The following is a 23,814-nucleotide window of genomic DNA, read 5'->3' as shown; positions in this document are numbered from 1 at the left end:
GGTCACTTTATGACGTCTATGGAACTCATCCTGTTCAAGAACAAGATATAATGAAGAATAAGGTATCCATTGAAGGACCTCTAGCCTCAGTCTCTTATGAACAAGAGATTTCCAGAGGCTCCTCTAAAGAAAACCACAAAAGGAAAGACAAGAAGGCCTTAATCATAGAATAAGAGTCTGAAGAAGAGAGCTCAAACTCAGAAGATAATCTCAAAGAATTTGCCAAATCCCTTGCTCTCATAATGAAACACTTCCAGAAGAAATTCATAAAGAGGCCCTATGAAAAGGACAGTAGAAGAGAATTCAGAAAGGAGAGATTTCAGCCCAACCATGTGCAGAAGACAATAAAGTTCCATCATAGAGATAAAAGAAGAGAAGACAAAGAGAGGAAACAAGAGAAGAAAGAAGAGAAGGAGTAGACAGAAGAAAAGATGGCTTGAGATGCTACCGATGCGGGAAAATTGGCCATTTTTCCGAAGATTGTAGAGGGAGGCTGGTAAAAGATGCTGACTGTTACAATTACAATCCTAGAGAAAGGAGTCTCATGGCAGAAAAAGAAAATTAGGTTTTTGACTCCTCATTGGATGAAGAAGATAAAGCTTTGGTGTGTCTCATGGCCAAGTCCTCAAAAGTAGAAAAGCCTATGTTTGAAGCATCTCCGATGACCATGTATACCATTCTTCCCGCAATAAACCCAACTCTGCTCCATCAGAGCTAGAGTTAAGTGTTTAAAACTTTTATAAGATTTTCAAAAACTAAAAGAAACTTTAATTTTTGAAAAGACTGGAAGAATCAAAGCGGAAAAAGAAGCTAGTTTCAACAAAAGAGAAACTAATCTTCTTACCGAAGAAAAAGCTAAAATTGAGAGAGAGAAAATGAGAATTGAATCTGTCAAGAGGACAGAAGAAGAAAAACTTCTATATCTAAACAGGAAAGTTTCCAAGGATCTAGAAAGAAAGGTGAATGAACTAAAAGGTTTCGAGGCTGAAAGACTTAACTTAGTGGCTCTAAAATATTTCTTTCAAAAGGAAAGAGATGTTCTTCATCAGAAGCTTCAATCTAATTAACTTCTGCTAAAGAAATATAAGGACGCATAAAATGTTCTTTCTTGAAGCTTGTCAGGTGCTTTGTACCATCTGAATTGCATTTAATGCAATGGGTAAATAGATGAGAAGTTCTTTCTTCTCAGCTACACGTATATCTAGAGGAAGCAATATGTTGCCAAGAATTATTACTTCTTGAAGATCAACTCTCTACCTTAGAGAAAGGCTTCCTCCCAAGCACATGACTTCTCAACTTTTTTTTTTTTTGCAAGTCTTTTCTTTCTTGCTTCCTGTAACTTGTGTGGTTTTTTTTTATTGTTTAGATAAGCTTTGTATCTTATCTTTTTTCGCGAATAATCTATAAAATTCTGTATTGATCTTCTTTATCAATAAATGATTTTTAAAAGTGAAAGTTGTTATATTGGTATTCATCCCCCCTTCTACAAACTATTACCTATAAACTTTTGCAGATCCGGCTGGGACCTACAAATTTATCTATTCATGTTATCAGTTTTTTATTTGTCTGTCTTTTTATCAATGTGGAAGACTAAAAAAACTTCTTTTAATATATTACAATTACCACTGTATTTCATGGGAAAACATTTACGTAATACCTTGTTTCCATTAAATTATACATTTCTCTATTTGAAAAGCATTTGGACTGTTTTTTTACCTACTTTATTATCAAGTTTTTGGAGTTGAAGAATGCTAGATTCGATGGTTGGGAAAGGTTTATATACTTGTGGTACAAGGCTTTTGTTGGTTCAGTTTGTGACTGTTGGTCCTCTGATTGTGTTGGCTTCAAAGGGTGCATATGTCTCAGCGGTAATGGCTGGTTTCAACAACTATGGGGCAACTGACTTATTGTTATAGCTAGGATCTGATGCAAGTGAATGTAGGGATGATAGTAGGCATTTTACTCTTTGGGATATATATGAGGACTTAAATTTGGAAGATTTAGATCAGGCTAATGATTACAAGAAGAATATGAGTTGCTGCCGTGTGCAAGGTAACAAGCTGTTGCATATTGGAGTGCATACAATATAGCTAGGTTGCCACTGCCCTTTTTTAGTGCTACAAGCTTACAACTATAATCATTTATATAGATTCTTATTAGGCATTGAAATGGGGCGGGGATCCCAATACCTATCCCCTGTATTTGTCCCCGTCCCTGTCAGGGATTATGATCACATTCACATTCCCGTTCTCAACGGGGAACTTGGATCCCATCGGGGGAAACGGGGATTTTTTATACCAAAAAACTATACAATATTTCACTTTTATTGAACTAGTAAAAAACACACTACCAAAGTATTAAACTAAAACATAAACAAGACTAAAAAGTTTAAACTAATACTATCAAAGTTAACGCCAAATGTACTAAAATTACATCGAGTAATATCCAAAACATATCAAGTAATTGACTTGTATTTTGACTTAGAATTCACAAAAAATTACATACTATCTACCATCCAAAAAAACAACACCATCACTTGTTACTCGACATCCGCGGCATTTGTGACTGTTCCATCAAATGCTTTAGGCTCTTCATTTTTTTATCTACAGAAAGTAATACAAGTTAGAAAAAATATAAATACTTGTACGACTAAAAATTTAAATATTTTTTACCTTAAAATATAAATATTGACGTCGTTGCGATTCATTTTCGTTAGGCAAACAAACATAACTTCTCTCCTTGCTCAAACGACTAAAGATATCCTCATACTCCAAAGAAACATTCAACATAAGATATAGCAAATTCCATCTTGTCTTGCAATCAAGAACTAATTCCTTTTCACAATTTACACATAAATGTCGTGCATATAGTTTAAATTTTTGTACTCTCTTAGGAGAGTTTGTCCAAAATGCAACCCTATCCTTAACATTTTCAATAACTCTCCCAATTATAGGAAATCCATCTTGCACAATAAGGATAATTATATGTGCACAACATCGCATATGAAATATCTTCCCTTTTAACATTATTGATGAAGAAGAAAGAGTACCTAAAAGCTTGTCGATTATTGCGTCATTTGTCGAGCARTTGTCAAGAGTCAAAGTTGACAGCTTGTTGTCGACATTCCAATCATGAAGCCACTCCATCATAGCTTGTGACAATGCTTCGTCTGTGTGTAGAGATGGCACATGTATAATGCTGCATTAAACAAAATAAGAGATTATTATCAATAAATTAATCCATGATATAAGCTAGAGATACTACATTAGAGATTATTACCTGATGATTCGATTTTGTGAACTCCATTTGCCATCTATATAATGTGTCGTAATTGCCATGTAACCTTTCTTTTGCTTACATGTTGTCCATATCTGAAGTTAAAGCAATCTTACTCTCGTTCTCTTCCAACCACCGCAAAGTGTAACCTCTTTGTTTTTCATAAATCTTCATTATGTCACTCTTTATTGTTGTTCGAGATGGTACCCTAAATAAAGGTTGGAGACCTTCTGAATATTTTCGAAAACCATAGTGCTCGACACTCAAAAACGGATAATCATGTATAATAATCATTTTAGCTAAGTCTTCTCTAGAATGTTCAACATTAAATGAATATTTACTCATTTTCCCTTTTCCGTACAAAGCCTTTTGTTCCTGAACTAGGATATATTGTCTAATATCTCTTGTAGCTGTCCTTGGACAATTCTTTAAATGGTCCTCCAAATGTGTTGTTCCGTCGTTGGCTCCACCTCTTAGTTGCTTATTGCAATAATTACACCTTGCAAATCGTCTAACACCATCAACATACACTTGTTCTAGATGATTCCAAACAACCGACTTTAACCTTTTTTGTGATTGTTCGTTTCTCGTGTTAGTGTTAGTCCCTACAGGCATGCTTACGGATTTGTAAGTATCATCACCTCATGTTTCTTGTTCCTTGTTTCCTTCCATCTCATCACCAAGTATATTCTCATTCTCCAAATGTTCCATCTAAAGTTAAAAAAATTCCATGTGAATGGAAAACCATTAACGAGAATATATAATAAAATTTACAAACCTATAAGTATTCATTAAATTACATTTGGTGTTTTTAGATCGAGAAAATAAGACTGCATTTTGTGCTGGCATGAGAGAATTCTGAAACCAGCCATTGCACAAGATCACTTTATTTGAAAATGGGGAGTTGTAGGGTACAACCTTGGTATACCTTGACTTATGAATCTCACACGAGTTTGTAACTAGTTTTCTTAGCTAATTGTTTTGATGAGAAATAGTTACGTTATTTTTCCAATTTTTAATCTATGATAAAAATTTATATTTCGTTGGATCTTATGAGTATATAATTAATTAATCATAAAAACAGAGAATGTAATTATATATTTTATTTTTTATAAAATAATGATGTATCTTTTACCTGAATGATAGAAAAAAATGTTAATTTTTTTGGAAAAAAAGGTAATTTTCTATTCCTCTAAAGTTGATGATAATTCATCAAGAAAGAGATTTCACAAGTGCTAAAATAATCCAAGTATATCTTAAAAAGTTCCTTTGATGACATCTGATTTTTTTTTTTATTAGTTTGTACCAGCTTTTATATATTTTGAATAATCTCATAAATTTTTAGAGAATAATCAATAAGATATATAATGACCTCGAAAACTGATAACTTAGAGGCTGTTTATTTAACGTCACCGACAAGAATAATCATCCTCACTTAACTTCGTCACCGACAAGAATAATCATCCTCGCTTAACTTTGTCGGCTAACAATTTAGGGTTGTCCCAATATATTTAGAGGCCATGTTATACCTGTTACACCCCTATTAAACAATAGATCATCTGAAATGAGTAATAAACAATATAAAATATAAAAGTTCATGTCATATTAAAGATCTTACAGCTTGTAACAACAAAAATGTTTTATATGACAAAGTGAGAAGAATATTGAAAATTTGTTTTGGTTTTTGATCGGCAATACCTCAATTAAATAGCCTTTTCTTATTTTAAAAGGAATTAGATAGGTCTTCGTTGAGGTAAGTTCACATATCTATATAAATAACGCCTCAAACACAAGTAAAATCGGGCCCTAAAAAATGTTTGGAAGTCTTGTTCAAAAACTCATATTTAACATGCTAATAGACCGTTCTGGATAAAATTCTCCTCCCTCACTTATCGGATAAGATTTTTTTATCTTTGTTATCTTTTTTACCTTATAAGATTGGGAAAAGTCCAAAAAAACCCAATGGACTTTACTGTTTGGAACGATTAAGTCCTTGGACAATTTTTTGGAATAAATAAATCCTTTGACATTCTAGAACCTGTTAAGTAAGTCATTGGACTTTACAAAACCTGTTAAATAAGTCCTTGGACTTTCTAAAATCTGTTAAATACATTTTGTTAGTGGAAAAGGTCCGAAAAAACCAATGGATTTTCATATTTTGAACGATCAAGTCCATAAATATTTTTTGAACGAAAAAAATACTTACATTTATAAAAAAAATCAAATATAGCATTCTCATTACTATTTGCAAAATATATAAAAGTTGTATCCAAAGCATAATAATCTGTATAAAAATTTTGGGCATAATTTTACCAAAAGTTAAACCAAAATATGTAACAAAAGTTGAGCAGAGAAAATACTAACAATTGCGCCAAATATACCAAAAGTTACGCCAAAATATATCAAGGTAATGCCTAATCTATGTTAAGGTCATGGTATGATCTTCATTTGCATCGTTAATATCGTCTATTTCATAGCTAGGATCATCACTATAATCACCATCGCAATCAGATATCATTCTGTAAACAAAAATAATAATTTCATTACGATTCACCGATGAAAACATAATGGATGACTATATGTACAAATAAAGACTAAAAGCCATTATTATAGCTTGCTTGTTGAAAGCTACTACAAATTTCAATATAAATATATAAATATTATACAACAGTGGCAACAAAAGCAATTGGTTATAATTGCATTATAAGTCTTATGATGCCATATCTTCTATTTGGCTAAGAATGTACAATAATAATGCACACTTAAATAAACACCCATGCATCTCAGCTCCTTCACACACTCCTCATATAGGCCGCTACTCGGATTAAGGCATGGCAACGGGGTGGGGATGGAGCGGGTTTTGTAATCCCCGGCCCCAGCCCCGGTTTGTAATAACGTCCCTTGGCGGGTATGGGGGTTATTATCCCGTCCCCGGTCAGAAGCAATCCCCGGTCAAAACCCGGTAAAACCCTGGTCAAATCACGGTCAAACCTTATAAAAAGTATCATTTAGTTTGATTTTACCGGGGATCCCCGGCCCTGACCCCGGCCCCGGTTTGAGTCTACCGGGGATCCCCGGCCCCGGGACTTGTTTTAGCGTGGAATCCCCGTCCCCGTTCGGGTCGGGTGAAGCGTGTTCCCCACCGGGTCAGGGCAAATCAGCATCCATACTCGGATTAATCAAATATTGTTGTGTTGTACAAAGGACTCAATGTTGTTAAGTATGATTGTGAAAGAAGTGAAATCACTTGGAAGACCTCATGGTTTCATGGAGTTAGTTCCTAATTTTAGAATGAGTTTAACGTTTGTAATTAATCTAAGCAAATATGAGCATCACGAATTTGTCATAGAAGCAAATATGGTAAAGAAAATGAAACAAATTATATATCAAATGAAGAAGTGCTTAGTTACTCATAAAAATTTAAGACGAGAGAAATTAGTGGAGAAGGATGTATTGGTGAGTGTCTGTATATACTATATATTAGATAAGCCATCATGACTACAGCCCTAGATGGATTCATAAGCACAAATCTCTCTAAGTGCTGATAGAAAAGTAATCTATAATTTTCTTTCAGTTTTTGGTCATTCAAAGCAAAGGAATTGATGCAATAGTCGGAAAGAGATGCAAAGTTCTTCACACTTAGTGGAGTAATCATCATGCACTACTCCTAATATTTGCCAAATACAAGTGACTTCTTTGATAAGTGAAGGGTTATAGTGTTCTTCTCCAAAAAAAACGAGCTAGCTTCATTTTCATTTTGGTATTTTTATCAAAAATTCATATTCACATTTGGGTTGTTGGTCAATTGAGAAGCAAATAAAGACACTAATTATCCAATGACTTGTGATTATGAACAGCAGCTTCTGTTCCAATTGAACAGCAGCTTATCAGACCTTTTATCATGGAAGGAGAAGAAACCAAAGAAGAAGAAAAAGAAATCTGCCTCTTGTAGAAACCTCGGCTGATTTAGGAAAATCACAAGTTTCATTTTGTAACAAGCAGAACGGAGAACAAGATGATTCAATCTCAGAAATTTCTTACAAAAAATGAAATGTAACTTTGGAGCAAACCTGATTTGACGAGGTGGTACGGGCGCGACGAGCGGAGACAGGGGCGGCGACGGGGGTGGTGCGGCGACGATGGGGGCGAGGGAGGCGACGGTGTGTGAGGGAGACGATGGTGTGCGTCGTGCGAGAGAGAGAAGAAGACGAGAGGTAGATGAGTAGTCAAAAGGTTTTAGAATTTATTAAGTTTTTTTTTTTTAATTTAGGTTACCTTATATTCAGGATACAGGTTACAATTTTAAGGAATGAGGACTTATTTAACAAGTTCTGTAAAGTCCAATGACTTATTTAACAGGTTCTAAAATGTTCAAGGATTTATTTGTTCCAAAAAAATGTGTAAGGACTTAATTATCCCAAAAAGTAAAGTCTATTGGGTTTTTTTGGACTTTTCCCTATAAAATTACCGATAATATAGATGACATTCGGTACACGTCTATTCAATAAGAATTCGATAAGGGGCCTTGGTTTGGTAATGGTTCATGACTACTCCAAGTGCATTTATGCCAACTACATGATTGTTTTTTCYAAAACACTTAWAAKTGATCYACTATYTCTCYTTTTTAWKTGCATATTTATATTCATTTTRTWTTTTTTTTTTTTTTTKTTWWAAAAWAMTACAAAAAATCATAAGTTTGAACGTTAAGTTTTATGGTTTTAGGAATCTTTGTCACATAAGGTAAGACTACGATTTTGACATATATAATTCCAAATTTATGGGACCCACAAAGGGACTTATTGAATTTTGTTGTTGAATAATTTATCATTTTTAAATTATTATTATTATAACAATATGTTTTATAAGTCGTATAAAATGTTTAAAAATCTTAATAAAATATTTTATAAAACTTAAATTTATAAGATTAAACCGTAAAATGTTATATATAAATGTACTACAATAAGTTTTTAAAAAACTTTTTAAACGTTTAAATAAGTTTTTTTAACAAATTAGATAGAAGACTATAGTAACAAGATTGTATCATTTAATATGGACGATAATCAAACGAGAAGCATAAATATGTTAGAAACATGTGAGAACCGATATTAAAATAATTTTTAATATCATTTTTCATTAAAATTTATTATTTAAGATATTGATTCACATATATTTGTGTTCACCTTGTTAAAGGATTATATGTGGGAAAAAATTGGTTCACCTACTGAAATGAAAAATGCATGTAAAATATATTCACGTGATAAAACAAATACACGTAAAACTATCATATTATAAAACAAATATATGTAAAATAATATCCTAAATCATAACATTTAAAAAATCATATAAAAAATATTTTAATATCGATTATCACAAACTTATAATATATTTGTGCTTTTCGTTCGATTTAACCCTGATTAATATTTACCGCTGGTTACAATAGTTCAATTAAAGGCAGGCAAAGGCTGTTCATTTATTACTGATCATTCCAAATTGATGTCTCCCATATCTTTTTATAATCATTATCAAATTACTTTTTCTATGATTTATTTTGAATTAAACTTTTGATTTTTTAGTAATTAATCGTCATAATAAAATTGGATTATATAACTTTTATAGTATTTAATTTTTTTCATAGAATACTTTATAAAACTTAAGTTTAAAGTATCATATCTAAAATTGTTACAATTAATTTATGGAAAAAGTCTAAAAAAACCCAATGAATTTAGTGTTTGGAATGCTTAAATCCTTGGATAATTTTTTAGAATAAATAAATTCTTGAACATTCCAGAACTTGTTAAATAACTTATTAAACTTTCTAAAATATGTTAGATACATTCTTATGACCTATAAAACTGATTAATGTGATAAAATAATAGAAAAAGTCCGAAAAAAAGCCGAAAAACTTTTATATTTTGAACAATTAAGTTCTTAAACATTTTTAACCAAAAAAATACTTACATCTATAAAACGAAACAAATATATCAAAAAAATATTTACATTTACAAAAAAATATTTACATTTAAAAAAGATTATTGATGAAATTTATTTTAGCTAAAAATAAAAAATACTATGTTAGTGATTTTTTAAATTAAAAGTAATAAGAAAAGGACTTAAAAAAGATTATTGATGAAATTTTTTAGTTAAAAATAAAAATATTTTGTTAGAGATTTTCTAAATTAAAAGTAATAATAAAAGGATTTAAAAAAATTATTGATTAAATTTATTTTAAATAAAAACAAAATATATTTCATATATGATTTCTCAGATATTTTTTTTAAATGATAATTGATGATATTTATTTTAATTAAAAATAAAATATGTTCTGTTGATGATTTTTTTTAAATTAAAAAATAAAAAATAATCTAATTAAATTACTGATAGATTGTTTATATCTAATTGATATATGCATGGATTATTTATATCTAATTGATCGATGGCTAATTTGATCACCATCATATGCTCTAACAAGTAAGATGTTAATAATTGTGAAAGATGTTGCTTGAATCTTGTCGCTGACATCATTTCATTGACGGATTACCGACCAATTTTAATTAGTTATGTATTTGATTAAGTTTTATCATTAATCTGTCAGTAACTTAATCAAATTATTTTCTATTTCTTTAATTTAAAAAATCACCAAAGGCATAAATTTTATTTTAATTAAAATAAATTTCATCAGGATTCTTTTTTAAACCTTTTTTTATTTTTTTTTAATTTGAAAAATTACATACGGAATATATTTTATTTTTAGTTAAAATAAGTTTATCAGTAATTCTTTATAAATATAAGTACTTTTTTCTAAATGTAAGTACTTTTTGTTATATTTGTTTGATTTTATAGATGTAAGTATTTTTTTGGTCCAAAAAATATTTAGGAACTTAATTGTTTAAAATATGAAAGTCTATTGGCTTTTTTCAAAAAAATTACATTATTTTACCACATTAACTATTGCTCATAAAGATGTATCTAATAAGTTTTAGAAAGTACAATAAGTTTTTTAACAGGTTTTGGAATATCTAATGACTTATTTGTTCCAAAAAATTGTTCAAGATTTTTAATCATTCCAAACACTAAAATCCATTGGGTTTTTTTAAGACTTTTCTCTTAATTTATAGGACGTTTTTAGACGTTGTAACATGATTTTTAGAACATTTTCAACATAATTGTCCTATTAACTATTTTATAGAACATTATTAAATATTTATGCAATAATTAAGGGTATATATAGAAATTTAATTTTCTATTTTTAAAAACAGACACTTATTTTATAACAAAGATAAATAAAATATAATCACTTATTTTGAGATGGATGGGTATTATTCATCACAACAAAATGGACATTATAGGATGACTACAATGTCTAAACAATAAAATATTTTATAAAACTTAAATTTATTAGATCAAACCAAAAAGCATCTTATATAAAAGCGTTAGAATTGGTTTATAGAATGCATTTAGACGTTTTAAAAAAGTTTTGTTACGACATTTTTAAAATGAAGTGTCGTATAGCTATTTTATTCGACACTATAATTATATGAAAAAATTTCCTACAAACACAAGTGTTCTATAAAAATATGGATTTATAACACGCTTCTTGTAAGTGTCCTATAAAATGGCTACACGGCACTTGAATTTAAAAACATCCTAAAAAACTTGTTAAAAGCTCAAAAAAACCGTCATGCACACCTATTGTAGCAGTTCTTATCAACATACTTTATAACTTAGGCGTATTAAGTTTTTTTTTATTAACCTGGATATCCAACCCATTATGCGAGCCAACTAATCCCAAGGTGACCACCCATTTGAACCTCCGTGGCCACAAGGGGATTTTTATTCTTCCTTGGATTTGAACATGAGACCTCCAGGTACTCTTGACCTTTGGAGTTCAAGCTCAAACCAATCAGACACCACGCTTATAATTAACTTAGGCTTATTAACTTAAGTTCTATAAAGTATCATATTAATATGCTTCTAAATTTTAAACGTCTTATAAATCCAAGTTTATTGTAATGATTTTAACGTAATAAAAGCATCTTAGAATTCAAATGAAACTCAAAGTATCAAATGGTATATATTATCGTTTTGAACGACCAAGGTACAAAAATTTTAAGACACCATGTCAAATAATTTGAGTTACATTAAATGTAGAACTCAAGTGAGAAATTACTATGAAAAGAACTCTCACAAGTCTTATAAAATAAGTTTTATAAACTACACATATTCTTTTGTTTTTTAATGAATTTAGGCATTTCGGTATAGAATCATAAATGTTTTATAAATTGATGGTTTGTGTTTTAACTACTTTGACTTTAAGAAAATTATGTTCTTTTGGATGAGGGAGAAAGAATAGTTATTTATGTTGTAGCATTTTTTAAGAATTTTTTAATATAAACATGTTCAGATATGATTCAGACATCTTAAGACTTTGATTTGGATGTCTATAGTATAGTCTGTCAAAATTAGAATTTGCATGTCGACTCACTACATTACTTAACTGATAAATTTCAAGGACAAATTTCGAACATCCACAAACAATCGAACGTCCATAACTTTCCGAATCAACTTCTTTTTATGTATAAATGATATGTTTTTTATGCATAAATGATAACTTTCAAACTCGAGAGTTATTTATCGTTCATTTCTTCTATTTTATAACATTTTATGTACCCACTTTGTTTCTATCTCATTCTTTTCGTTTAATATGTTTTAAAAGATGATGAAATATCAAAGATTTAATTTTATTCTAATATTTCACTGTTTGATTGGGACCACAATCTGGCCACTGTGGGAGATTTTGAGACACATTTGGATAAGATCTCAAGTTTTATTTTTGGTTACATTCAGACTTCCAAAGTTGAAATTAAGTATGAGTCTATGACTATTATGTCACTACCATTTTCTTAAGAGAAACTTATACCCATACCCATCTTTTAATTAATAGCTTCACTTTATTTTTAAAAGCATTTCCGCCAACAAAATCATTGATTTTACTTATAATTGAAATTTGCACAAGAAGTTCATGAAAATCTCAATAGTCTAGTCCTTGTGAAAACAATCTTGGTGTTCTACTATTTTACTACTTGTAGCGCTCATAGAGTCGATGTGCACTTGCACCGCCGCTGTGGGAACACTATGGCCACTTCGAGGACTTAAATGTATAAAGCCTTTGGGTCTCTAACCTTAACTAGCGCATAAAGCTTCCATGGCACGTCTCACAACCGGTCCAATCCAAGGCCGATAAGTTTCATGCAACTTGAAGACAGCGGTGCAATCCAAGGCCGACACTTTTCATGCAATTTGAAGACAGCGGTCCAATCTAAAGCAGACATGTGGAAGAAGATTATTGGTGGACGTGTTGACAAATATTATTTCCAATTCTGGAAGTTTCATTTCTGGGAAATTGTCTATAAAAGGACAGTTTCCTCCAAGGAAATAGAAGAATGAATAACTTCGTACTTGCAACTTCATAATAGATAAATCTGGAGACATGCTCCTCCTTGTTTGTAAGATATTTGCTTAAACACTTGTGAGAGATAGAAGCTAGTTGAGTGACTTTAGTACACACACTTGAAAGTGTTCTTGGTGTTCATGTTCATGCTCTTCAGCTATTCAATCAAGCCGACTTGTTCAACTTTTCATTCATAATTGTGTTTCTTCATTTCTGCTTAACCATCTAATCACACAGTTATTGCTTCCTCTCATTCATTTACTTAAGTTGTGATTAAGTGCATTAGAGGATTTTGGTTCCTAACAATTGGTATTAGAGTTGGCTAATCAGTCTATTGATTAGTTAGATCAAATCCAATAGGATATTCTCTATTGTTTGGTTATATTGTCTTTGAGAAATCGTGTTTAACTCAAGATCTCATATTATATGTGAAAATTTGGTGATCTCGTTTATTTTTGTACAAATAATCACATTTGAATCTATTCTCCAAGTTTGTGTTCTACAAATTTTGGTTCTTCATCTTCAAAACTTCAAGTTCGTCGTTTTATCACTTTGTTGAACAATGTCTAACCAAACTTGGAATTCAATGTATAGTGCTAGATCCCTAACAAAACCCCCGATTAGGGATGAATACCCTCAATGGAAGATTCGGATGATTAAATTTCTATGAAGGTCTCGACCTTGAGTTGTATGAATCCATTAAAAATGGACCGTACATACCCATGACCGTTGTACCTAGAATATCTGCTACTGCTAGTACTGCAGAAATTACATCCATTCATGATCCTAAGGAGAGAAAGGACTTGGATGATGAAGACAAGCGAAGGGTAGAAATTGACCAAAAATCCAAAAGGCTATTAATCATGGCTCTACTCAACGAAATCTTCCAGTCCCTTGATGCATGTGATTCTTCAAAGGATCTACGGGATCAACTTGCTAACCAACTTAAAGGAGGGATCAAAATGAGAAAGAACCTTCATGCTTAATGCCTAAATGAGTACAACAGTTTCCAAACTCTTCTCGATGAGTCTTTAGAACAGACTTATCACAGGTTCAATACATTGATCAATAAATGTAGAAAATGTGATGTTATTAGAACCCATGAAGAGAAAAACATGTTGTTCTTAAAAAGATTAAATAAAGAAAGGGCAAATCTTTCTATGTCCCTCCAAGCAAATCAAGATTAGGAGTAATGGACCTTGCACAATGTCTATGGAACTCTACAAGCACAAGAGAAAAAGGTACAGAAAAACAAGGTCTCTCTAGGTGGACCTCTGGCTTTAGTTTCTGAATCAAAGGAAACTAGCTATGCCAAGCTATCTAGAGAAATAAGGACCAGAGAAGAAATAAAGAAAGGGAAGAAATCATTGGTGGTAGAGAGTGAAGAAGAGAATGAATTGTCTAACTCTTATGATGATGAGATTAGTGCTTTTGCACATTCTCTAGCTCTCGAAATAAGAGGACGAGATAATTGGAATGAGAAGAGTAAAGAACATGCGTACAAGCCAAGGAACTCTCCTCCTCAAATAATGAAGAAGGAAGAAGAACAACTAGAGAAGAAGACGTACAAAAACATATGCTTCAGATGCGGAAGACCTGGCCATTTCTCAAAGGATTGCAAAGGTCCTCTGACTAAGGATGATGTGTACTATAAAAACAAATACAAGTACAACTATCGTCAGAGGAGCCTTATGGTAGAACAAGAAAACTGGGTCTCTGAATCTACATCAGATGAGGATGCCCAAGCTCATTTTTGTGGAATGGCTATCGATGATTGTGATCCCAGATTCAAGTCATTAACAATCAATTTATAATAAGAATAAAAAACATAAAGATGAATAGAATCTGTCGGCCAACTTGATTATATCAAAGTGTGAGTACAAATGTTCTTGATCACTAATCTTTCTCAATCTCACAATGTTGCATATGAATCTGTCTAATCAACTATGATTACTAACTAACAACCAGCTATTTATACCACTACTATAAAAGGAAACTACACTAACCTTCTATAAAAGGAAACTACAATACAAAGCATATTGAAATAGTTTAAAAATAGGGACTTGAATACGACATTTTGTTCCAACAATATCCCCTTTTGGATTCAAGTCCAAAACAACAATAATCTTCAGAAAACTTTAAGATTTGAACTTTAATGCTTTAACAACTTTAGCTCTTCTATAATCTCCCCCAAATAACTTTTCTTTTTATCAACAAACTTTTAGACAATCTCCCTCTTTGATCATCTTTAGAAAAAAACTTTATCTCCCCCTTAAACTGATAAGGATTTAACAATTTGAATGATCTCCCTCTTTAAGAAACAGTGTACTTCTTTAAATAAATGATCTTCACATTCACTCCCTCTTGAACATTGCAGCATAATAATCTCAGCAATTATCAACAATAAATGATCAACTCCTTTCAAACTTTGACACCTTCCCCGATCTTCAGAAATGATGCAAAAATATTCATTCATTTTCAATATAAACTCCCGCTTATGATGAAAATGACGAGCATTTATATCATACTTCGAAATGAATGATACTTGTAGAAATGTTGTCAATTCATAAAAATTAAGCAAATCTTTTCAAATTCACTTATATAATCTTTTCAGATTATGAAGTTGAAGGAAAGAACCAAATTCAACTTATGAACATGTTTTAAATATTTATAAAAAGATTGGTCTGAGAATACAAAAGATATAATAAGTACAATGAATGTATTTCATATACGAGACTTTTTAATGTTCATCTCACTATGACTTCATTCAATTATTGATAGATTTAAAAAGCATATCTATGAATGTTACGATAGAATAACAAATATTCTATAAAATTTGTGCAGTGAAAAAAATGATAAAGCAACTAATGCTTCAGATTAAGCTCAAAAAGGTAAACAGTGTGGACTACACAAATTTATCAGACTCAATTGTGATCAATAAGACTTGAAGGGGGACATATATCCTTCTTTTTCAATATTAGTTATCTCCGAATGAGAAACCGATAGATAATGAGCTAGGTGCCCCAAGTGTTATTGAAACACTTATCTTTAGAGAGATAAATGAGTAGCCGGTGAGGTTATTAACAAGAGTTGTCTTGGGCTTGCCTTTTTCAATATTAGTCTCCAAAGAATTGAGAACTAATAGATTGTGTGGTTACCCGAATTACAGTAGATTGAACAGGATTATTTTAATCTTGATATAACTCTCATCAATTCTTTTAACTCGCTTCAACTACCCCTCTCATTTTTATTTTTAGCTCTGCACACAAACCCATTTTACATTTTAGCTCACTCAGATATGGATGTCCTCTTAGGTAGGGTTGTTGGTTCTGACAATCCATAGAGGTATTTCTGTTAAGCTCTCAGTCTCTCCTAAAAATTTGACATTGAAAATTCATTTGATCACAAATGATTTATAAAAAACAATATCGTAATTTTGTACATTTGATCATATGAAAATTGATCAAGAAAAATGTAGCAATTAATTACATGATCAAATATTAAGGAGTGATGCACAAAACTAATTATTCATAACAATATCGGGAGAAAATGAACGAATATCTGTGAGAACAAGTTTACAGATTTACAAATCAAATAATTAAGAGATGTGCATAAATGAAAAAATTATTTTCAGTTAAGCTCAGAAAACAAGATTGAGTACAAATGAGTGTATTATCATCAGAAATAATTTTTCATTTTAGAGACGTGGTGATAACGATTTGAAGAATTGCTGAATCATGTACGAAGAGAAAATATGCAAGTAAAATATCTAGAAAATACCTAATAAGAGAAAGTACTCGTTTCCAAAAAGAAATAGCAAGAAAATCATTTAAATTTCACACTTCCTAGAAATAAAAATCGTTTAAGTTCAAGAAGTGGTTTGAACATTTAGAAAACATTTTTATGTACACAGAAGTTGTCCTTCTTCTATGCATATTCAAAGAAAGACTAGAATATTATACCTGAAAAAGAATGATGGATCATCTTGAAGTATTTATGATGAACTCCCCCTGGATATTATATCTCAAGAACACTCAAACAAGTGATTAAGAATTTTGCAATTTTGCATAAAAAAATCAAATACAGATAAACATTAAGCTCTTGATCCCCCTAGAAAAATGGATCAGATTTCATACAAACAGATTGAGCATTCCAAGCTTGCTTACTAAAAGTGAAAACTTTTTCTCATCGAGAGGTTTTGTGAAAATATCAGCAAGTTGAAAATCAGTCTGCACAAAATGAAATGATACCCGATATCGATGTGTTTGGTCTTTAACTGGATTAACTGTTACTGCAATCGCGTTTTTTGAATCACAGTTGATAGAGACTTTATTAAACGTGTACCCGTAGTCTAAAAGTTGTGTCTTCATCCACAAAAATTGTGAACAACAACTAGCTGCTGCAACATATTCTGCTTCAGCATTAGAAGTAGAAACACAATTTTGCTTCTTCGAAGTCCAACTGACAAGTTTGTCGCCTAAGAACTTACATGATCCAGAAGTGCTCTTTTTATCTAGTTTGCAACCTGCATGGTCAGAATCAGTAAATGCAGTCAGCTCAAAAACAAATTATTTAGGATACCAAAGGCCCAAATTTTGTGTGCCTTTGAGATATCTAAGAATTCTCTTTACCGCAACAAGATGTGACTCTTTTGGAGTAACCTGATATCTTGCACAAAAACACGTTGAAAACATTATATCGAGTCTACTTGAAGTTAAGTACAGTAAAGATCCAATCATGGCACGTTAATTTTGTTGATCAACATATTTTCCATATAAATCCGCATCCAATAAAGTACCAATGGCCATGGGGGTCTTTATCGAAGAACAATCAGACATATTAAATCTTTTCAAATATCTTTAATATATTTGGACTGATTAATAATATGCCATTGGGAAGTTGTTTTACTTGAAGACCAAGAAACAAATTTAACTCTCCCGTTATACTCATTTGAAACTTAGATTTCATGATGTCTGAAAAATTCTCGCAAAACTTTGGATTTGTAGAATCAAAAATAATATCGTCAAGATATATTTGAATCAAGATCATATGTTTGCCTTGCTTTTTAAGAAATAACGTTGTATCTATCGTACCTTTCTTGAAACCAGACTTTAGTAGGAATTGAGTTAGAGTATCATACCATGCCCTAGGAGTTTGTTTTAAGCCATATAAAGCTTTGTCTAGAACATAGACATGATCAAATTTATGTGGATCAACAAAGCCTTCAAGTTGACTCACGTAGACTTCTTCATGGAGAATGCCGTTCAGAAATGCCGATTTGACATCTATTTGGTATACTTTGAAATTTGTGTGAGCAACGTACGCCAGAAATATTCTGATAGCTTCAATGCGTGCGACTGGAGCAAAGTCTCATCATAATCAATACCTTCTTGTTGATTGTAACCTTTAGCAACTAATCTGACATTGTTTCTCACTAGAATTCTCATCTCGTCCTTTTTGTTTCGGAAGACCCATTTTGTACCAATTATTGATTTGTCTTTCGGCCTCGGTACAAGTCTCCAAACTTGGTTGTTCAGATCGTGATGGTCGGCAGTGGTTCAGATCGGTAGTGGCCGACGGGGATTCAGATCGATAATAGTTGGCGGTGGTTCAGATCGATGGTGGTTCGTGGTGGTTTAGATGGAGATGGTCGACAGTGGTTTAGATGGGTGGTGGTCCATAGTGGTTCATATGACACAGATCGATGGTGGATTAGATCGGTGGTGGTTCTGATCGGCGGTGGTTCTGATCGGTAGTGGCCGACGGGGATTCAGATCGATAATAGTTGGCGGTGGTTCAGATCGATGGTGGTTCGTGGTGGTTTAGATGGAGATGGTCGACAGTGGTTTAGATGGGTGGTGGTCCATAGTGGTTCATATGACACAGATCGATGGTGGATTAGATCGGTGGTGGTTCTGATCGGCGGTGGTTCTGATCGGTAGTGTTCGGCGGTGGTTCAGATCGATGGTGGTCGACAATGGTTCAGATCGGTGGTAGTCGGTGGTGGTTCAGATGGCGATGATCGGCGGTACTTCAGATGGTGGTGGTCGACGGTGATTCAGATCCATGGTGGTCGAAGGTGGTCGACGATAGTCATATTGGGTTTTATGAGATTAGGGTATATTGGGTTAAGGACATATTTGGTATTATGAAAATAGAGAATTTCATTCCATCAAAATACCATGTAGTTGCTAAGAAATATTAAATTCCTTTATTTATGGAAGTTGTAGGATTTTAAAGACTCATTTCTTGAAAAAGAATGAACCAAATGAGGAAATAAAATTTGGTCAATGAAATTCAACATTCCAATTTCATTAGATTCTTTCAGAATATGTAAATTAAACACCCCTTAAAATCTAAGTATTAATAAGTCTTTGTAGAAATGATCTTGGTATACAACCACTTTTACTATGTTTAATGATTATAGTATCGACATGCACTTGCATCGTTACTAAGACAACATCGTGACTACTTTAATAACCTATAAAGGCTTTATTCAACACTTTAGTAACCTTTTGATGCTTCAAAAACTTAGTCATTTTCCCACTAAACTGTAGTGATATTTCATATTTTTTTAGAGATTTAAAACATACAAGACACTCAATTGTTTAGTATTCAAATCATTTGTCTTTTCATTAATATTCAATCATTATAGGTTATTTATTTCAAGAGTGTATAGATCCATTCAAAAGAGAATTACTCAAACTTATAATTTGGTTATTGTTGTACCATAAATAATACTGTTAGGGTAGACCTACAAATTAAGACCATGATGCATAATTACTGTTCAATGAATGACTTTATATGACCGTAGTTTATATGATTAAATATATGTGTTTTATAAAGTTTTTAGGTCTCTTAATAAGTTTTTTAGGACTCTTTAAAATAAACCGTCCTATTAATTTATTTATAGGACATTATTTGAAGAAATGTATAATATAAATGTGTTTACTGAACAATTCTCAAGAGTGTCTTATAAGAAAGCTATTAGAACAGTTTATTTCAAAAATGTTCTAAAATTTATTTATGACGCCCAAAAACGTCCTATAAACTTATTGCAACGCTTTTACAGAAGACAGACAATTGTTTGATCCTATAAAACTACGTTTTATAAAGTAACCGATTAGAACACTTAGATATTTGTAGTGTCCTGTAAATAGATTTTGTTGTAATGCCCGCTTTAAATTGATGTGTGCTCCATTAAGTTAACATAAAATAATTGCAACGTACTCGTAGTATTATCACATGTGAAATTGTAGGTTAAATGTTCAAATGCCGTTTTGTTTGCTTAGTTCGATACTAAATTATTGGAATAAAGGGGTACAAGAAGTTCGATACTAAATTATAATCAAGGCTCATCATTTTTTAAACTCGAGGAGAGTGTAGAAATGATCAATATAAATCGCTTGGAAACTTAAGAAACCGACTGACTTGCCAAGTTGACGATACTCATCTTCTGTTCGGTGTTTGCCTTTGGCACGATAAATTGTCATGACAAAGATATCACCTTCGAGCAAGGCTCGGGTGCGGTGACTATCATCAGTGTGATCAGGCAACACTGGCTCACAAGCAATCAACTTACCCCCAACTGGTATCGATTTAAAACAGTTGATCATGATAGCCTTCACCTCATCATCTGTCCATGTCGTTAAAACCCACTGCACCAATCATCATAGTCTCAAACCAACAACTAACCATTCCGTTCAATTTCAACAACCATAAACTATCTTATTTTTATCAACGTAATAGAAAAAAGTCCGATTAGTAAGTTACACCAAACTTAGCCAATTTCGGTGAACTCTTTCTCCAAGAAATAAACATTTCTTTGACAATACAAAACTAGCCAAGAATTTCGCATTTTCGTGGAGCCACTTTTTTGCTTTTCTCACGACATAGTGGATAATAGTTAACTATAACTTCAACTCAAACAACTTTTTTATTATTTATCTTTTTAAGGAGATTTCTACAGTCCATATTTGAAATTCCTAACAATATACTGATAATATTTAAAAAAACAGTTGCCTGATGATTTCTCTTGCCAAAAATTCTAGTTCGATGGAAAACTCATAAACTACGTTATAAACTATATTCTTTGAAAATTAACTAATTTGAATAAAGTTTCAATACGCTATATAATTTTTTTCCTTTAACTTTTTCCGAATTTCACCCTTCTATATTAATTACCAAAAGAATCCATCGATTTAAATAATTTTACGTTATCATCTAAATTATATTTTTCACTAACTTATTAATTAGCATTTAGTTTGCTAAAATGACCTTAATGATTAAGTCATCTGAAAACTCTATATACCTTCATAAAAATTGCATCACCATGGGGAATGGAGTTGAACATATCACCACCAACATGTGTCACACCTACACAAAATCACACATGATTCATCATTACAAATCTCCATACTTGTTTCCAACATTTAGTTTCTTGTTTTAAAATATCAATATATGAATTAAATGACTGAATAAAATTATATATTAACAATGTAAAAAGTATATATTAATAAAATTATATATTAACAATGTAAAAAGAACTACTTATAACCGACTATTAACGTTTTTAAACTACAAAAAACCTAAATAATTTCTACCGTTACTAAAACTTCTCACAAGACATCGTTATCACTCCCTATCTCCACTCCTCCTTGCCTCAACGTTATCCGTTTTTCATATTGCATATCACGTTGTTGACCCTTGCTATCGATCTCACTCTTTTTAATCAGTTTGTTAATTTTTTTTAAAAATTAATAAGTTTTTGTACAAACAAAATAATTTAAAAACTTAATAATTCAAAATAAAATATTTTATTTAACTAAAAGTAGTACACATAGAGTGTGTGTATTTGTTGAGTGTGAAGATCACATGTAAACCAAACTCACCATCAATTTTAGGAGCTTTTGCAACCACTTCTGGCAAATCAAAGTTGACACCTTCCATAATATGGGTATGTTTCTGTAGAATCATCCTCAGGCAATCCCCTGCACTACCACCCACATCCACCAATCGTTCAACACCTTCAAAACCATCGTATCCTTCCAGAACCGCCTTCATAAACGGCACCGATACCCCTGACATTGCCTTCAGCATCAGATCGTTCATTTCCGGTTTCTTCCCGTAGATTCCGTACGCCGTCTCGCCGCCGTTAGCTTTCACGAAAGGCTCCGTCGATGAATCAACTACCGCCTCATGAACCACCGCCCACGCCTTCATCAGCTCCGCCTGGTGGTGCTGTAGAACGTACGGTCCGTACGACAAACCCTTTTCGTCCGTCACTAGCGTCTTCCCGATGTCTGTTAACGAGTATCTTTGTAACATGTATGCAATGAACAGCAAGTAGATGATCAATTTCAAAATTTAGGGGTAATTGTGCTAATCCGTACAAGTTTTATGTTCAAGGTTCCTCCGATTACTCATTTGCTTTCGCGAAGAATCATTAAGTTACCGAATACGAGTGAAGAAATCGATTATTTGATTTGATAATTACCTTCTTTTCAATTCCTCGCCGGAGCTGACGTGTTCGTTAAAAACACCGTAACTCGTGAGCATGCGGAGAATCCGCTGGAGGTTTTCAGGATCTCCGACGCCGGAAGAGAAGATACGGAAGAGAATCTCCGAGGCGGAGAGAGGCGTGTTTGAGCCGTTTTGCCATATGGCGTCGGCGACGTTGAGGCGAACCACCGCATTGAGGGACATAGGGACGCTGATCATGTTCGCCAGCTCCATGATCGAGAGCCTGGCGCCGTTGTTGGTATCCGCCGTACGCGGCGGCGTTTCTCCATCTTCATTTTCCATTTTTTGCCGTTTCGATTGAGAGTTTGGTTGAATGTAGTCCACAGATATAAGAGTGGGTGGGGAGGTGCAGAACAGTCTTTCTATTCGCACTACTTAACGTTGGATGTTTGGTGGATAACGTCTAGATTTTCTTTTACTTTTTTGGTGAAAACCGCGAGTTTTTCAATTAAGTTTTTTTATTTTATTTTGCATAATAATTTTTCAAAAAGGTTTAGAAATTATCGGTTGGTTTTTTTATTAAATTTTGTAAAGATAAAATTGTCTTTTATAGATTAATTTGTCTATATAGATTGAAAAGGTTTTTTAAAAGAGTTTTTTTAGATGAAATGAGTATTTTTTAATTGAAAGGGTAAGTTGGAAAAAAAACTTTGTTTTCTATATAAAAGTCATTTATACAAGCTTACTGAATAAGTCATTTTCAAGATCATTAAAACACTATCAAACAATTATAATTAAGCTACTAAAAAATATGTCCAAACTTTTGTGTCAGGTTTGATTTAGATGAAACTTTAAGCCTTTTTAGAGTATCTCCAATAAATATATACTATATTATAAAACATTTGACAAAAACTCTTAAAAACCATTTTTATGCATAAAGTACTGTTTATTGATGCATATTACTTAAAATTCAATATTACAAGTAAATTGTGCGTAAGTACAACTTATTAAAGCTTTATATTTGAATTCGTGTAACTAACTGCAGATAAACATAATCAAATAGAGGATAAACATCTCATTTTAAATATAAAAAATCTAAAATATAATTAGAATAAACATTGAGTTATAACAAAATACTTAATTATTATATTTACAAGAAAATTATATTATCAAATCAAGTATAAATTATTTCGTTATTGAACCTAAATTAAATTATAATAAAAAAATTGAATTAAAAAACTACACACAAGTATAAATTTTAAATAGTTGATTTGATATTAATGTCGATGTATTTTTGTCAAATTTTTATGATATCTGTAAATTTATATTTTATTCCAAAATAAGAACATCACACGCTTTTTCAAAATCACATAAGACCATATTATAACATCGATTAAGATAAATAATAAAATAAAATATTAAAATCAAGATGTATCTTGCTACATCGTGCGAGTACCCTTCTAGTTATTTAAAATGGAGAATCAAATTCAAAATCTTAAAAAAAATATCTTCCAACTCTTAGCTGGTTCTTCATTTTGCATATTACAACACTGGTTATTAAAATACTAAAAGCGTACCCGCGCAATGCAGCGAGATACATCGTGATTTTAATATTTCATTTTATTTTT

At 31.9% G+C, this 23,814-nt stretch overlaps 1 protein-coding gene across 1 annotated transcript; it reads right to left on the bottom strand.

The window, feature by feature from the left end:
- Window positions 1-20,007: 20,007 nt before the first annotated feature.
- Window positions 20,008-22,568, bottom strand: LOC112523609 (caffeic acid 3-O-methyltransferase). The gene is made up of 4 exons (XM_025133282.1): window positions 22,221-22,568; window positions 21,616-22,040; window positions 21,036-21,100; window positions 20,008-20,382 (listed from the first exon to the last, which is right to left on the bottom strand). Exons 1-4 carry the CDS (start codon window positions 22,526-22,528, stop codon window positions 20,083-20,085), a joined length of 1,098 nt encoding a protein of 365 aa, XP_024989050.1. The 5' UTR covers window positions 22,529-22,568; the 3' UTR covers window positions 20,008-20,082.
- Between the last annotated feature and the right edge of the window lie 1,246 nt (window positions 22,569-23,814).

This window comes from Cynara cardunculus (genome assembly GCF_001531365.2).
Source record: "Cynara cardunculus var. scolymus isolate 2C chromosome LG 1, CcrdV1, whole genome shotgun sequence".
Classification (NCBI taxonomy): Eukaryota; Viridiplantae; Streptophyta; class Magnoliopsida; order Asterales; family Asteraceae; genus Cynara; species Cynara cardunculus.
The sequence above is the reverse complement of the archived record's forward strand: the minus strand, read 5'-3'. Positions and strand labels throughout refer to the sequence as shown.

Excerpts from the sequence above, each read along its gene's own strand:
- LOC112523609 (XM_025133282.1), bottom strand. The coding sequence starts at position 22,528 with ATGGAAAATGAAGATGGAGAAACGCCGCCGCGTACGGCGGATACCAAC. Across the intron at positions 21,101-21,615 it reads AAAAGCTCCTAAAATTGATG|GTGTGACACATGTTGGTGGT; the intron begins GTGAGTTTGGTT and ends GATTTTGTGTAG. Across the intron at positions 20,383-21,035 it reads GTGATGCAATTTTTATGAAG|TGGGTTTTAACGACATGGAC; the intron begins GTATATAGAGTT and ends TGATTGGTGCAG.